Consider the following 18,489-nt stretch of genomic DNA (forward strand, 5'->3'; position numbering starts at 1 on the left):
ATCTTTTTTTCTAATAGTTGTAGTGTAATTCAAATTGCTAATGATTGCTTTGTTAATTACTAATTAGCATCTGAAAGAAATAGAATTGTGCTAACTCTAATTAGAATGTAAGAGTTAAAGAAGCACTTAAATAATTTAATCATAATGCGGCCATTAACTGCGTCTTATATTTCTTCAACTACTTTTTTTCACAGTATGTTATCAGATCTTCTGGATTTATGAAGTGACCCCAAAAATATTTAGGTGTAGGTTTAATGGAGTGAAAACAGATTTTGTTTTTTTTCTTTGTTTTGTATGTGTGGTCTAATTAGTGAAGGGAATCAATCCCATACAGTACTGGAGTTCTAATTAAAAAGTAAATTAATTGTGTGTTATTGTGTGTGAAATTTTCACAATGAAGTAGGTGTTGGTAAAATCTAAGGATATTTGGTGCTCAAAGTGTTCTAATTTTGTAGTGTATTTCCTTTTTCTAAGAATTAGACCTAATAAATACCAATTATAAATGTGAAACATACAACTAAGCTTCAGTGTGCTTAGTGTTGAATTGTTTTAATTATTGAAATTTCTGTCAGGTTTACAATTGAATGAACAACTTAAAGGGAACCTAATTCATAATATAATCCTTCATTTTTTGTAACCTCTTCTTTATTGCCTTCTTATTTTTATACACTACTATATAATATTAATTGGAATTCTCAAGTGTTATCTTACGCTGTAAGTAAAGCGGAGGGTAAGAAATTAAAGGAAAGGAACCAGAAAGGTATCACTTACAGATGTTCTGTGTCTGCATTGCTGGTTAAAATTAAAGAAATGTAAAAGGTGTTATTTTACAGCACATCACGCATTTTCCCTGTCTTAATTTGTGAAATTGTTCAGTGAGCGAATGAAATGCAGATTCAAGAAAGGTGTTTCTCTACTCAATTGTCAGGTAGTTCTCAAGGTGACCTTCCCTCAGAGTGAAGGATAGCAACTCTTATTGATTTTCAGGAGCAGATGCGTGGGATGTCAGAGTGAGTAGCCAAGCCTATTGTTGCCAAGCTCTGATTAAATAAAATATACTTAATTTTGTTTAAATAAGTATCATTAATAATCCTTTTGCCAACCACTTTTTACACCTTAATATTTTTATCCAAGTGATATTAAATTTGTATGACATTTTAAATCAAGACAAGTTAAAGTATCTTAAAAAAAACTGTGATTTGTTTAAATTTGTGTTTGGTAATTGCAGTGTATGATGCTGCATTAACTTTTAAAGTAATAGCTATTGTCATTCTGTAATATTGGAACTAATGATACAGTGTACTGTACATCTACAGCATGCTCAGACTGAAGAGTTAGTTTTAGGTTTCTCTCAGTGTTCTTCATATTTTGTGTGGGGAGAGAAGCACACCTGCTCTTTTTTCACCTGAACTTTCACTTATAGTACATAATTTAACTCTTACTTGACCTAATATTACAATTAATTTGAACCCTTTAATTGTTTTCATTCTCTGAACGTGTTGGAATTGCATTTTAACTATTATGTTTCATAAATAAAAAGTTATTTCCTTAAGCTTCTCAGTAGAAAAGTAAAAAAAAACAATAGAAAAGGTTCCATCCAAGCAACTTGCTAATTTAATTAAGGATTAAATTAAATAAAGATCTTGACAGGAACCAAAATCAGTAGGTGTTTATGTCCAGAGTCAGGAACTAGGTTTGATGAATGGTACCCTATTGCAACATGGCTTCTGAAATTAATGAATGAAGACCATTGTTGATCGCTATGCATCTTCTCATCTCACCATTGTACATGACCATTTTTCTATTCAAGATGTTGTATGCACTTCAATGTGCTCTACCATGAACTGCCTGTTCTTATCTGTGTTGGAATTACTGTAGATATGTCATGTTAAAGTGTTATATAAGGTTGCACACAGCTTGTTCCTATAGGAATGAAAGGAAAGGGAAACTGGGTTAAGAGTTTGATTTGACACAGTCCAGAACAGAGCTCTTGTCTAAGAGCAGCCAGAGCCTATTTGTCTTCATATTGTGTCTGCTATGTAAGGTGTAGACTGAGGCAATCATAGTTGATAATTATTGTGTTCTCCTAAGCCCTTTTAATGTCATGAAGTCAATGTTGCATTTCAAGTCAGAATTAAAAAATGTGTGTGGTGGTGCATGACCTAACTGCAGTCTGCTGTTTTTGGGAGCTGAGGCACAGAAGATGAGTTTATATATGAGTTATATGCTACAAACTGTATTTTGCTCTGAACTGCACTCTTAACACTTTTCAGGCATCATTGGGTGGAATAAATTAACTAAATAATAACCAAACATGAAAAGCTTGTTATCATGATGCACGTAGAGCAATAGTACATGGTGTTTAAATCTAATTTTATGATTTGTACATGAGGACACATTACCTCTTTCTGAATGTAATAACAGTTTTCCAATTGTCTTCTTTGGGAAGAGATGGCAAGTGTAAGGAGACCAGCAAGTTCCAGCACAACTGACAGCAAGACTTCTGGGAAGACTGAAGGGAGCAGAAGATCATGCAGTGCTTCCCTTGGCTCCCTCCAGAGCAGTCTAGAAGACCTGTTAGTGCAGAAGTACAATGACAGGTTTAATGCAACCTTAACATCATCGGCCTGTCATCTTCCCAGGTAAGCAATTACTTTACTGAGCATGGAATGAACTCCAAAGCAAGGCCTGGCCTGTGACAGGTAGCTTGAAAGGAAATATACCATTAAATTGGAGAAGTTATACCCCATTCAAAGCATGCAGTTTTGTAAAGTTTCCTTTAACACAATATTCTACAATATAATAAATATTCTAAATCTTGCTGATTTAATCTAACTTTTGTTGCTTTGTATTGTATTTAAAGCTTATTCTTGGTTTATTCTGTGAGAAGTATTTTTTTAATTACTTAATATTAAGGTTTCTTTCTTCTTCTTTCATTGTATAAATATATAAAGATCTTTGAGGACTCCCAAATTGACTGTTAATAATAAATATCTTTTGCTACCTGAAATACTGTAAATGTTGTTGTGCATTTATTGTTAACACATTATTTAGTTATTGGAATATATATTTTAAAAAATAAAAGACAACTGTCTTACTTATAGATCTGTCTTACACTTACAGGTCACAGTGGTTTTGATAGATCACAAATCTTTTCCCCTTCTGAGGCATGAGGCTTTGTTGTGATAGCTTTAACTAGTTAAAATCAAGTATTAGCAAGTGTTGGCTTTTAAAAATACTCTAGTTCACTAAATTCTTAGTACTCTACATAGATACATAGAGGATAGATGGAGCTAAAGAATAAACCATTTAAGATCCTATTCTTAGAGTTAAGTACTAACCACTTGTAATTCAAGTATACCGCACAGCTTTGTTCCTTATCATCCATTGTTCGTGTCTTCTATTTATGCCCCTCACCCAGTCTGATTAGAGTTCCCCTACTGGCATAAGAAAAAAAACATTTCTGTTTCTTTACAAAGATCAAGGAACTGAGTGCCTTGGATGTGTGCCAGATGTGTGTGTATTTGCGTCTGTGATTGATTATTCTTACAGTAACATTTTTCAAAGAACTCTAAGAAGGTTAACTACTGCCAATGTGCATTAAAAATGTATTAGAGTAGGAGGAAAAAGGCAAGATATTTTTTTAAAAAGCACTTGTTGAAAGGGTCCTTGTACCATGTCAGTGTTACTATGCCATGTCAGTATTACACTGGCTGTCAGAAGAAGAAATAAAGAATACATCTGAATAATAGTGGATTAAAGAGTTATGTCACAGCTTGATCCATGGTACACATAAAGTATTACCAGCCAATGCAAATTCATCACAATAGTTTTTGCAGAGTGGAAACAAGGAAAAAGGGACTGTTTGACCGACAGTAGTCTGGCAGTGAGCCATAGTAAAGCTAAACCCCTGCCAACTGTTATTATCCTAGGGGTGAATTCACTACTAATATACTGTGTGATAGGCTAGAACCGCATACTTCTCGTTGAAGCACGGCTTGTCTGAGTAGCAGCATTTTTCACTTTTGAATAGGATTGTTGGCCTCATGGGGACTGGTGTCTAAGAGTATGGAAAATGACTAGATTGGTGAGGATTCTGTTAACGCTCAACTGTTTTGACACTACATAAAAGAAAAATATTTACTGAACTCCAGTTACAAACCAGACAGAATAAAGAGCCTATACAAGTAGTTCATCTAAGGGTTTTTTCAGAATATATTGTGTACATAAAATCCTCACTAAATAATCTTGAAATACATAAAAACTCAAGGTTCCGACAGTGCAATTGGAATTTGTACATTATTCAGTATATTCTTCTCAATAATCTTTATCATTATAAAAACTCAATTTCTGTTAACATTAATCATTAATTTATGTGCCTGCAAATTGTATATAACCTATCATATTCATTAAGTACATACCAGTTTTTAATTTGTTCATAGGACAAATATACAGTAGACAAAATACTAATAGATTCATCATACAAGACACTCTATTACACTCTTGCTGATCTTTAAGGAAACAGCTTTTAACCATGATTTAATACAGCACATGGTAGATTTACATCAAAATGTATTGGTACTGGCTTTTGAATTAAACTACTATTATTATCTTTATGTCTGCAGGAAATTCCCATCTCCTTATGAAAGCAAGACCTTAAAAGAGTGTAAAAAAAGAAGACATTCAGCACATCTTTCTCTAGGCTCTCACCCACTTTCCACAGCATTGGCAAAGGGGTCACAGTCTCGAGATTGCCACTCAGATGAAAACAGTTCAGTCAAAAGCAATGAGGGCGCATCAGAGTGCAACAGCAGTACATCAAACAGTATAAACAGGACAGGCCCCATATTGCCTTGCAAAGGCAAGAGACCTTTCAGTGCTCCCGGATCTCAGCTCAGGTAACCACAATAATTCCTTCTGTGTCTTACACAGCTGGCCCTGAAGATGCATTTTCTTACCTGTCCATTGTTACGCAGTTTTTTAATAAAGAAAGGAATGCGTAAATAGGTAGTTCAACTAGTGCTGTATGTATCTTTAATTCCCCCTTTATTTTCATTTCATGAAATGCTGCCTTGGAACTTCAGCCATAGCAGAAACAGCATACGCTATTCATTCTTAGCTACAGTACTTGTATGTAGGAGGAAAATGATTCTTGACTAGAATGGCTAAGGTGCAGTGCTAATGCTTATTAATTTTTTAACACACTGTTGAAATTCACGATCCACACAGAAAACAAGTAAACTTTACCTCTTAATATACAGATAATTCTAAAAATAAATCTTCTCAACATATTTGTTGTTCAAACTTTTAAAGTATTGTATTTAATACAAAACAATCAAACCTGTCAAGTACAGTACTTGTTACCAACTGTACTTGGTAATCATCTATGAACTAGAATATTGTAAATATAATTGTTAAAATCCATTAAAATGAATAGTTTTGATGAAAGGAAATGAATAGCTTCAGGATTATATTATAAGATTTATTTGATAGGCAATGTACCTAAATATAATTTTAAATATTTGTCTTCATATTCATTAGCATTTTACCTATTACCTGTAATTCCTATATTTATGTCAAAGATGTATACAGCTCATATGCATGCATGCAATTATTTGTGGGTTTTTTTTCCACTGAAGGAGGTCACTTCATTTTTCAAGAAAGTCTCCAGTCTTTAAGTATAAGCCTTGGATAATTAGAGTAATTGCTTACAAGAATGGATCAAGATGTACCTTTGCCAGAGTCACTGCCCCCAACATGAATATGGTAATCTTATAATTTTCTCTTTTCCAACCCTCTGTGGAACTGGAGCCACGGTTGTCTTATGTTGATGCCATTGGCGAGTTCATGCCTCAGATGTTCTGTTGTGTTCATGTTAGAAGAATAAGATAGCCAAAGCAGTACTTGGGTATTGTTTTCTTGTAAGTGTTATCTTAGCATTATGTGTTATTGCGTTGTCCTGCTATAACATCAATACTTCTGGAATGACTTGTAAAAATAATAAAACTGTTGGTGATAAATTACTTCATCAAGGTACAGTATTGCTGAACATTAAGGTTATACTGAGTCATCACCAAAGACATTCTGATAAAGGGTGATTCCTCTCCATATAATCACCCTTCCATAGCTCCACAGTGGATTGTCTTGAATGTCAGAATAATGCTTTTCACTGTGTCTCCAGACATGTTGCATTTAGTCAGATTTGTCAAGGATAAAATGCAAATATTCCACCAGTCTCTACATCCACCTTAGGCCTACAAAAGACAGAGATTTAATCTCTCAGCAGACAATGTTTGACAACGTGGCTAACATTTTAATGCAGGCAGCAACCTTCAATCATTGTGCTAAAAGAGGGATTGTATCTGGATTTTGTTTGTGCTGTTGCCTCTGCTATTTAAAAATGATTATGCAGATGGATCTGACTGATGCAGTACAAATGTCTAATATGGAATGTGAATGTGAATTTATCTACCCATATACAGTAATATTAGCACTATGCACCAAACATATACATATATTTTTGCTTTTATTTTTGTGTTTTAGGCTAAACGTTTTAGGAGATGAGCTGTCATGTGTCTTGCACTTATTGCAGAAATTAATAAAATTCAATAACGTCATTTACAGTATAAACAGCATCAGCTGAATGAAATTTCAAGACATTTACAGCTACCTGTATATTAGCCATAGCTCTATTGTAGATTATCTACTTGTGCATTTTTGCTATTGAGACCCTAATTATTGTATATAATCCTTCCATCTCCTTACCTCTTGTTTGGTTTGCAGTTGTTGGAAGAATGCACCATTAAGCTCAAGCTGAACACTGCAGCCCGGCGGGTTTTTCTGGCAAATGGTGAAGAAGCTTTTGAACCAAAAGACATTCCTCATGATGCCGATGTTTATATTTCATCTGGAGAGGTGTTTGTGGACCCATTTAAAGAAGTGAAAGGTACCAAAATCACTCCAAATCAGACGTGATGCATGAGCCGAGCTCATTACGGCGCCACATTGCGTACCTCAGCAAAATGAATGTTTACTCATTTACAGCTCAGTAAAAAGATAATGTGCTTAATGAAAGAAACATCTACTGACAGCTTTGTTTAATGCTCTTTATTAGCATCAGTGCTTAATTTAATTTGGATCTAAATGGACATTAGGGAGTCTGCAGGAGGTTAAACATGGAAAAGATAATAAATTAAGTCAGAGATTTATTGAATCTTTCTATTAGTTTAGGTGACATTAAACAGACTCAATCCATTATGTTTATTATATAATCCTGGCAACTCTGAGTCAAGCCTCTACAATTCACTGACTTTAGCGCCTAAAATAATTTGTAATTTAAAGCAAAAAATAACCCATACCTAGCTGATGCTAAGCTGCTTTAAATTAATGTTTATTCATTTAGCATTGTTTAAAGTTTCATCATTTTGACTCCAGAGCTATGTCATCTCTTTCAATGCTACATAACCCAAATAATGTAATGCTTTCTAAAACAATAATTATCTCATTCAAATAATATTCAAGGCAGAACTGAACACCTTATAACCTAAAGTTAATTTGAAACAGATCATCATCATTAGAGATTAGGATATTTATCTATTAATAAAGAGTAATACAATAATTGAAAAGTTGATTCCACTTTGGAACCATATGTGTTCCATATAGCCCTAAAAACTAAACATTTGTTTGTTTTTTATTACTATTTTATATGCATTATTCTGTATTGTATTTATTAGTTGGAATATCCATTGAATGTTTGACAAGTTGAAATGTTTCTAAATGAGTTCTATGACACTATCATAATATCCTCTTCATATTGTTGGAATGGCACCATTATGAACAATGCACATGCTGAGTTTTGTAAATAATTGTACAATTGTTAAGTTTATTTATGAATACTTTTTCTGAAGCCAAGTTCAGGGTAGGAACTTCTGTGCTTCAGCTGTGTTACTTTGGCTGGGTTTCATGGCGACATGCACTGCTGTTCTTTCAGCACCAAAATGTTGGCATGCCGCACTAGAATTTCATACTGGCTCTTGCTGGATCAGCAAGCTTAACCCACTAAAATCTGGTGCTGTGCGATGGTTTTTGACTGATAATCAATCTTTGTGCTGCCCGACAGTTGTCGCTGGGACATAAAGTGGAGCAGGTGGCAGATGGGCCTTGTCTGTTGAGACCAAAACTACTAGGTGAGCTCTGAGCAGAGCACAGTGTAGGTTAGAATGAGGAAATTAGCATTCTTAAAATTTGTGTAAAGGAAGGATGCTACACTTTCACATGCAGTGGGTATATGTTAAGGAATAACGTTTAATGTTCAAATTAATACAGCATTTCATTTGAGATAAAAAAGACCCTAAATCTGCTTCCTTTTTTGTAAAGCAGTTATCGTAAGGATTATCTCACACTATGATTAATTTCACAATTTTAATCAGATTTTAACATTTTAATTGCAATTTTCATATCTTGTACATTTTTCCTTTGAGATTACTATTAATATATTAATATTAATATTGAAAGGATTTATACAATATATTTTTAATATATTTATTGTAGCCCACAGAACTTAACAAATATACTCAGCTCATTTGTGACTTGACAAAAAAAAGGAAGTATGAGAACTTCAAATGACTTACAGTATGTGGCATGTCTAAGAAAAGTGAAACCTGTCAAAAAAGTTTTCCAGTGTCTTCTAAGTGAGTTGATGTGTTTTGACAAGTTCTGATTGATACAGAGAGGTGTGATCTACGGACGTTACCCGTCATCTGTTTTGTAGGAGTATGTGTCAATGAAATTATGTATTTACATCTTTCTAATTGCTGACTGATTTAGACATTCAGAATACTAGTCAAGGAGCCAGGTAGCACTGTAACACTCCTAACTTCATGCACAGCAAAACTTAATTGCTCTGTCATTTTCTGTATTTCACGAAAAGCAGAAACCCTTCTGTTAAATGAAGCATGCTTTGCCTACGTTGTATAGCAAATGTTCTCAGGAATGTTTTCTAATTTTCAACAGGCTGTAAGGTAAGGTGAGACTTTCTGGTGTATTATTTAACCCATTAATTGCATAGTAGTAGAGAGGAATCCTTTTTTTTTTCTGTGGTGCTGAATTTGGCTCTCCTATTTGCCGTTTAAAGGCACATTAAACTCAGAAAAAAAAACATTTGTAATATACCTATAATTCATTCTCATCTTTTGCTTAATGCTATTACATTTGTAAAACAAAAAAGTAATGCATCTTCAAGAGCTTAGTCTTTTTTAATATATCATGAGAAAAATTAAATGTGCTGCCATGAATGATAATTTAAATAGAAGACAAATGAAAAACTTTGAAAAGTAAATGTGAACACCTTCAAAGTGAAGGTGAATAGCTTAGAAACGCAATGCAGAATGTTGGAGATATCATCACATTAGTTATGGGATTTATCTGCCTGCCCAACTTTGAACAGCTTTAGAAATATGTTTTTTTCACACTTTTTCCTGGTGTATGCATATTTGATCAGCATTTGGTCAACATCGGTGAAAATACATTTTGAGAAAAATACATGAATAAATATAATATTGGATTACTTATATTGTAATTATAGATTAAGCACAATAGTGAACTATATTACACCCATCTTATTATAAATAATAGAAAACTGCCAAATACAAGACTAATGTCTGGGGGAAAATATTTTTCAAATTATTTTCTACTTATTTTTTTAATTGAGTGAATCGAAAGATTTATGGGAACTTTTTTAATATATTAATTTTGAAGCATAAAATTGCTCGGCAGATCCTCCTACATATTTCAGTGTTAGAGATGATATCTTTCGTGACGTTTGAAGACTGTGTTGAAAGGTGAAGTGCTTAATCAGGATATTAGTAATGGTTTAAGGGAGAGTTCTGACAGAGGAATCTTCCTCCTGAGTGGCCCTCCTAGCCCTGTGTACCGAGCTGCACTCTGCAGCACAGACCTGTCTTGTCACGGGTGCGGTGAATTCACCAATGAAAGCATTTCAGAAATGCACTGTTCCTCTTCTAAGAATACAGACAAAACAGTAAGACAGGGTGATTGGCATAGCAAATTAGCTGTTCATAATTTATGTCAATGCTACAACAAGGCATGTATATGACAAGATGTCAGAGTAAGGTTATTAAATTCAACATTTTCATAAACAAGCCTAAGGCTTCAAACAACAATGCTGGTCTTGCTTGAGACCAGGTTGTGTTTATTTGTTTTATTTTTCAATAGATGCCAAGTGGAGATGTGTTAAATTAAAATAATAATAATGTCAGCACTATTTTCTAAACAGCAATAATCTGGTTTAGATCATTGCAAGATTATCTTCTTTTTTAGGTTCAAGACCAATGAATTTTATCATGTCTGTAATTTTATTCAAAGGGTTTTTTATTCAATGTTTGTTTTGAATTTACTCAGAGTAAAGTGAAATACTATTATCAGTTCTTCTATTGAAGACATCAAGAATAACATCAGCTTTTTCCAGTTTGTAGAAAATAAATGTTATTATTGTGTTTGATTTGAACCAGGTGTGGTTGACCATCCAATTTGGAAAACCTATCTGATACGAAAGAAACAGAAATGCCCTTTTTACTCCTTATTCAAAATGGAGATATTACAGTAACATTGGTGCAAATACTAAATGTGTAAGTTCTTATTTAGAGGTTAGACCTGAACAATGAAAATCCAAGTAATATTTATTAGCTATTATGAAAACTTAATTAACTTACAGGATTAGATAATAAACAGGATTCAGTTCTTAGCAGGTGTAAAAAAATACACAACACATTGCCATTAGCAGACATGAAAAAGCACAGTCTGATTTCAATACTACAGTCATAAGTATGTTCATTTTCAAGCCATTTTCATTTTTATTTTGGAATAAGTAGAGGTTGATAATGCACTGGAAAGCAGAAAAGAAGAAGAAAACCAAGGTTTCAGTTGTGGAACCTACTTTGGCCTTTTTCAGGTCTTCACATGCCTGACAAAGTTGCCACAGCCGAAACCCTATTATCTTCCTCTCGACTTTCAGTGTGAAATTAGCATCTAATGTACTTGATTCTTTGTATCTCGCAGGCCGACTATCTATATTTTAATTTTGTTACATTCAATGAAAAAAGAAATTAGGTACCCCAAAAATATTTTAGAAATGATTTGAGTAGATGTACTGTACCAGTCAGTCCTACAGAAGATGTGAACTTAATCAAAATAAACTCTATACTTATGAAACTCTATACATATGAAAAGTTGGAATATTTTGACTTTAAGTGTGTACTTCTTATGAGCCAGCAGAATGAAAAAGGGGTCAAAAGAAATGGCAGTGTGGGTGAGTAACTAAATAATCAGCTGATTAGTGAGAGAGGCATGCTAAGGTGAATTTTAATTATGGCTAAATTGTGGTATTACTCTTTCATACCCTGAACATCTGCTCCCTTCAGGAACAATGATTTATGCCCGCTATCAGCACGGCCAGCTTGCTACAGCTTATGTTGTGCTTAGTGGGAGCTGATGGTAGTATTTTGATGATATGCACATAGATGTGGAGTATGGCCAATGTATGTTAAAACGGGAGGGGGATGGGTACTTCAGTTTTTCAAGCCAAATATTGACTTTACCTTTTCTTCCAGACCATCTGTCATTGGCCAAGGAGGCTAGTTGGACGATGAACGGCGTGGTGCTCCCTAATGATGCCAAACGTGGAAAAACCAAAGTCAGCCTCTCGCAGCGTTTGAGACGACTGAGTGAGAAGACAGCCATGAGGGTTCTAGTATTTAAGAACGGAACGGGGAGGACTGGTTATGAGGTCACCTCTGCGAAGGATCAGATGGAAAAGGTAAAACAGTGGGTTCAAACATTCTTACTGGGAATGCTCTGTGTTATTCTGGAGAAGTAACTCAGGTGTAGACTGACATTCATCTTGACAAGAGTTTTTTTTATATTGAATCAAAATTTTTTTCTTTTATTAGTCTTCAATGCATACTCATCAACAATCATTTTTGCTACTTTAAAATAACAACACACAAAACATTTTCTCATTTTACATTTCTAAGAGCAATTACTGAAAAGAACAAGTGAATACAACATATAAGAAACATGAGAATGCGTCATCGGTTAATATAAAAAGATTCTTCAAAATGAATCACAGAGATTGGATTTTTCTACAGTGTCTTGGAGCTATTACTGAAGCTGTCAGTTTTGGAACAATAAATACTAGATCTGAGTTAAAATAACCTGAACAACAAGTAGCATTAGGTCAGCTGCCTGTTGGAATGTAAGAAGTGAACTAAAGTCTATCTTCTTTAAAATCTACTAAATTGTAAGTGTGCATTTCATTTTACTCACAGTATGCTTATGTTGGTGAAATAAGAAACTGTAGGATTCTTCTCCTTTTCTTACTTCAGTGAGTATGAAGTGCACATTAATCTAATCTGAACTTAATCCTGGTCGATGAACCAGTGGAAATAAACCAACTGGAATTAACAGATCCCTTTTCCTTTGTGCCCCATTATGGAACTCTGCCTCCCTCGATTAGAAATTTCTGACACTCGCTCTGTTTAGAATCTGCCTCAGGCCATCGCGTGGCATTTTGAATTTAGCTTTGTTACATTTCTGATTTAGTGTTTTCATTGTAATGGTTTACTGTAATATATGGTGACAGACCATGTATGTATTAAATATATCCATAAAACTCGAGAATGCACTGCCGTTAGGAACTGATCAAACTTCAAATATAAATTATATGTGTATGTATGTATATATCTGTATACAGTATATATAGTATAAATGCAGTCCCATTACTGATTCTGTCTGTAGGGGGAACCAGTGCCACTCTTCTCATGGGCAGGTAATGGGATTGGGTGCCCAGCTCCCTTCCTCATTGAGAACAGACAAGTATGACCCCAGACTTTGGCAGTATGAGTGCCATGCTCAAGCCACATGAGACATACAGTCCATTAAATACCAAATGTAAAGTGAATCATAATTAAATAAATGATTTACTTAAAATTACATATATTGAAATCTGGACATTAGAATGTATTGCACTTTACAAAGTGGTGACATATGGTGTACTGATTCCTGGGTTACCCTGCTGTGCATGGTTGGATACGTTTATTTATAAATAAAGTTCCATGGTTTTCTCTCCGGAACCCTACAGATTTAAAGTCTATATTGATTAACGTAACTAGATTACTTAGTGTACTAAACTCTCTAGTAGTTTAAACAGACATTAATTTTGTGGTTCTCAAATATGTTACAAGTGTAAATATTTTCAGTCTATATTATAAAATCAGCATTTAAAGTGAATTCAAAACCGAGGATTTTTAAAGTAGTGGTGGTTATTTGAGGAATAAGCAACTTTCTGATGATGGATGGATGATGGTTAGTTGAAGTTACTAGTTAATGAAGCACATTTAGCATGTTCAAATTAAAATGTATTTTGAAATGCATACTAATGAAGAAAAAGACTGAAAATACGTGTTCATAATGAGTATTATCAGCGGAAGACAAGTGGAAGCCTTGCGAGGATTGAGCCTTTGACATTTCACACCACTTTCCCATCCTTTCTCAGTCAATTTTCAGCTCCACTATTACATTCGTCCTTTGAGGGATTTTGAAGTCCTTGTTAAGCTTATTCAATGTTTGTATTAAAATTATGCAAAGAATGTACAGGCTTACTGTATATTTAATACAGTGATATGTTCAGTATTTTAAAATGCCCCATTATTTTTTACTTTCTATAAATTAAGTAGTTTTCTTCTAAGGAAAGTCATAAGTGCTCAATACAATCCATTCTAGAATTCCCCACAACGGGACCATTCTCTTCATATGTGTGATTTGTTGGTGATGTTGCCTCTCATCCTATTTTTGGAAATGTTATGGATTTATTACAAAAATAAAGATGTGACTTATTTGTACAAAAACCACCATTAAATCTTGCATTTCTAAATAGTCAAAGGCAATCTATCATCACCTGCTCAACCCTTTCATCTCTCTTTCTAGGTAGTGATTGCTAACAACTGTACATCAAGTTCAGACTGCTGAGGTGTCATATGTCACAAACTAACAAGTTGCTTAAATGTGATATTCAAATAGCTGACTAGCATTTAAATATGCATTTGTAAGAGAAAGCATCTAAACAATTTGGAGAGGATTTGCTTCACTTGTTTTTCATTCATCATTTGGTTTAATGCTTTCTTTTTCTCTTCTAGTTCCTAGATCTTTGTACTGAGAAGTTAAACCTCACGTCACCAGCGAAAGTCCTCTATGACTGGGGAGGAAATCGAATTGAAGACATCAGCCATAGTATGATTTCTTTTCTTTTCCTCTTTTTAAGGCCTTGCTTCCGAAGCTTAAGCCTTGTGTATAATGCTATTAACTATATAGAACCAAAGCTACAGAGTACTGTTAGTAAGGGGGCATTTATTAAACATTCATAATCAAACCATCTGAAAATAAACAAACTGAAGTGCATAAATAAATTGACAGTATGCAGAACTGTCTCCTGGACGACAGCTTCCACATGTCCAGATCTCTCCTCCAAGCAGTGTTCCATGCGTGGGATGATGTTCATGGCCATGCCACTCCAAGTGTCAGGGGGAGAGGAGGTGATAACAGCTTCACTGTTTGCCTTCAAGTCATCACAAGAACATGTAGCATGGCCCTTGAAGGATCGCTCTGTCACTAAGAACGCTAGGAAGGCATAATGTGACATGGCATGGCATAACACAGCTTGATAGATGGACCCCTGTTACGTCTTGATCCATAACTTCTTAAGTATCCAAGGAAGGTACAAGCTGCGTTGTGGTATTCAACCATTAGGTTACAAATTGTGAAGAAATGCACTTTAGATCTTGTGGTTTGTTTTTTCATAGCTCCATGCGTATTTCACAGTTCTGTGGCACAACACCATAGAAGTAATAGATATAGCATTAGAAATGTACAGAATTCTGGATTGAGTGTTGTTTTTTATACTTTATAGACAAAACTGGTTCTGGAAACCATCACCCTCGTGATAAAAAAATGACATTGTAAACCTTTAATGTTTGCTTTCTAAATGAAAATGGTCAAGATTTTATCAAATAAAACCTTATTTTAAAATAGCTTTGTAGTATATCACTGAAGATAGGAATACTGTACAATGCCATGTAAGGTAGTCTGCCCTGCATTCAAAAACAGTTTAATACAAAATTGCTGTTATTGAGACAACTCTAATACGGTTTAAAGTACATATCATTTATTTTATAGATATTCTGCCTGGGTGAGAAATTATTTTTTAGGTTACAGCCTGTGTAAATGTTTATATCCTTCACAAAATAAAGGCTAATATTTAATCCATAGAAAACATTTCTAATAAATCTCTCTGTTCTTACAACTATGCGGAAATTCTGTGTTTTTGGTACACAAGTGTCTGAATGTCTATATTCGTTGTATACTAAATTGTTTATGATGCCAAAACCCCGTGTGTACCACTCGGTATGCGACAATCGAATGTCATCATCATAGCTTTAGACATTCAATAAATTCTGGAGGAGGTGTGTTTTACATGTTCTCTGAACAAGAACAAAGTGGATGCAAAGACAAAATATGAGCAGTTCCTTTGCTAGTGTCCTTCCCTTCCCTGACACTCCAGTGCCACCCCCTAGTATTCACTGTCCACAGCATGCAGCTACTGGGAGACAACTGTCTTCCACAGCATCAAGACAGAGAACAGCTCCAGAGGAAAGTGTGAATGCGATTATTGGCTGTAACTGCTTTAGAGAAAAAAAAGTTTCAATCCATAGATAAAGCTCTTTAAAATAAAAGCTGTGTTGTTCCACAGTCTTTCTCTTTGCATTAGGTTCAAGTTTTCTTTTCAACTAAATCAGTCTTTTTTTCTTGATTGATTTGAGACCAAGATCACACAGTTCACATATTGACCCAGGGATGCAGGCTTGAAAAACTCCACACTTTTTTGCTATTGCTCCTGAGGTTTGATAGGTAGTACCCTCCCATCAAAAACTATGAATTAATCTGAGAATCAAGCAGAAGAGCACTTAGAAATGAGGTCTTATATTTTTTGCAGAGGGCGTGGGGGTCACCATACAGTATGTATTAAAATGAGCTAGACTCCTTGAGGTTGTTTCACTGTAAAACCACCCACAATCTCCAGACCCATACAAACAGTGCAGCAACTGAGTCCTTGTAAGTTGTAAAAGATATTAACTATATTGGAAAAGCACCAAACATCCCATGCGACTGGGCCCCATTCAGAATCAGCCAGCGTATGATGAGTGGAGTGGTTTTGAATATCTCCTTTAGATCCCATGCTGTTCCAAGGCAGGCCCCGAACATGGTCGCTCTTGTTTCCACACACAGAACCTCTTCACTCTCAATTTAACCCGAAATCTGATGAACCCATTACTCTATACTTGATTTCATGGAACAAAGGGTAGATATAGTTACAAATGATCAATCATGAGGCGTGAACTGAGGCGGCAAGGCATTAACAATTCACACCATTTCAGTCCACTTGCCCAAGCAGAAGATCTGCCAGCATATTTAATGCATAACTATTTCACTCAATTTAAGGAAAGCATGACTCATACTGCATTCTTTAAAGTAAGAAAGAATTACTCAATTGCGTGCCTACTGCCCATTTTAGTGCCAGAGTGCACCCACATATAAACAATTGAAGTAACCCAGGTGTTCACCAAAGGTCACAGTGAGAGGCTTCTGAATCTCCATTTATTGAGGTCCAAATAAATTACCCTAAGTAACGTTGTTGTTTTTTTTCTGGGTAAAGCTGCGTTCCATTAGGTTGCATTGTGCAAATCAACATCTTGTTCTGCTGTGTTGTAATGTTGTAAACCCTGCAGGCGCAGGCTGTCAATTTAATGGGATCACTGAAAAGCAAAGCAGCTGTGAAAGATTGCTTTAAGTACGGCAATCGTGTGCTTGTCATTCCATTCAGCAGTAAAAAAACCCAAATTCAGATAGGCATCAATATTTAAGAAAATGACTGCTAAAATGTCCCCCTCATAAACACCCAAGGGACAAAATGATTTGATGGCCAACGTGTAAACAAAAGTATGAAGCGGCTGTTGAATTAATTTGAAATGCATTTTTAAGAAACCAATAACAGACTTTGAATTTTGAGTGGTCAAATGTTTGGGTTTACGAAGAGTTCTTCACTGTAAGGTATGCATAGTCTTTTTATGTATTGGGCATAGCTCTGAGTTTTGTTGATATTATTCTGCTGGATGATAATAGGTTCATATAACACAGTAGTCAACTAGTTTGGCCTAACAACCACAATACCTGTATTATTGTGGTTGCAGCAACTAGTGTTAAGTTGTTGTTCTTGTTGTGGAATTTGTTATAGCAATTTCAGCAGAAAGGTCAATTACTCATTACTCTGATAACTAATGATATGCTCTTTGTTGATATCAGGTCAGGTTCATTTTAAGCAACTACTGCGCAGGCTCAGAATAGCTGTTTTGTATTTGTGTCTTTGTAAATGGTTGCTATTGAACCCATTGAAGTGGCTAATGTTAAGAAATGATAACATCCCCTCTGCTGTCACTGGTGGTTAAAATATTACAATAGATATGAAGGCTCTTTGTGATATGTCTTTGGGATAGCTGAATATTCCTTCAAAGAATATGATTCTTTATATCCTTTCCTTACTTTTTTTCTTCTTCTAACCTCATTGGCAAGAGCCCGTCTATAGCTTCATGCAGTTTTATCAGAACAATGAAAGGAGGTTTCAGCAAGGCTGGTTCCAATTCATCTGTGATAAATGAGAAGATAAGGCAATCAGTGCACACCATGACACTGTGTGCAGCTAGTTAGGCACACTTCAAAACTATTCAGGTGTGCTTATGAATCCTACAGTTGGGGGGGCTTGCTATATATACACCCCTCATGGTGGCCACTAGTCATCTAGGAGTTTGTTCTTTTCAGAGCTTCCACAGGTCACACATAAATAATACATACCTAGAAAATGGGCCCAGAGCTGGTTTAAGAGCTCTTTTTCTAACAAGTGAAATTTGAGTCAGATGGGATTTATTATTTTTTTTCCTCTTCTTCTTCTGCAGTTCCTTTCCTTGACAGCTGTCTGCAGAATTCCATTACACCTCTGCGAGGACCAGTCTGGGTCTCTAAGGGAGAGTTATTCAGTCCTACAGGAGCTAAACTCTACATCCAAGGAGTTTTGTGGGCCTTACATCAGAAGCTGAAGCCTGCTGAGGACCAAATCAAACAGGTGAGTTGTTTGAAAAGGGGGCTATTGAAAAAAAACAATTCATGTGCCTGTATTTTGAAGAGATTGATTGGCGTTCTGTCATTAAAAGAATGTGACACTTATTGCATGGGTTCCAGCACTCAGTGGGGGCCAGAACAGTTTCTCTGTGATCTCTGGGCCAACAATAATGATGCTAATTGTATCTGTCTTTCAGTATTTGATGTCATGTGTCTTGTCTTTTTTTCTACTTTGCTACTGATGGAGCT

General features: G+C 35.2%; 1 protein-coding gene across 1 annotated transcript in view; it reads left to right on the top strand.

Moving 5' to 3' along the window:
• The first annotated feature begins 2,451 nt into the window (after positions 1-2,451).
• LOC148819544 (doublecortin domain-containing protein 1-like) overlaps positions 2,452-18,489 on the top strand; it is an 87,227-nt gene continuing 71,189 nt past the window's right edge. Inside the window, exons 1-7 of the mRNA XM_088934924.1 lie at positions 2,452-2,642; positions 4,626-4,898; positions 5,640-5,766; positions 6,784-6,946; positions 11,628-11,833; positions 14,211-14,304; positions 18,078-18,244. Coding sequence (XP_088791050.1) covers positions 2,452-2,642; positions 4,626-4,898; positions 5,640-5,766; positions 6,784-6,946; positions 11,628-11,833; positions 14,211-14,304; positions 18,078-18,244 — 1,221 coding nt within the window. The remainder of the gene's footprint in view (positions 2,643-4,625; positions 4,899-5,639; positions 5,767-6,783; positions 6,947-11,627; positions 11,834-14,210; positions 14,305-18,077; positions 18,245-18,489) is intronic.

The sequence above is a fragment of the Atractosteus spatula genome, chromosome 16, assembly GCF_055471065.1.
Source record: "Atractosteus spatula isolate fAtrSpa1 chromosome 16, fAtrSpa1.hap1, whole genome shotgun sequence".
Classification (NCBI taxonomy): Eukaryota; Metazoa; Chordata; class Actinopteri; order Semionotiformes; family Lepisosteidae; genus Atractosteus; species Atractosteus spatula.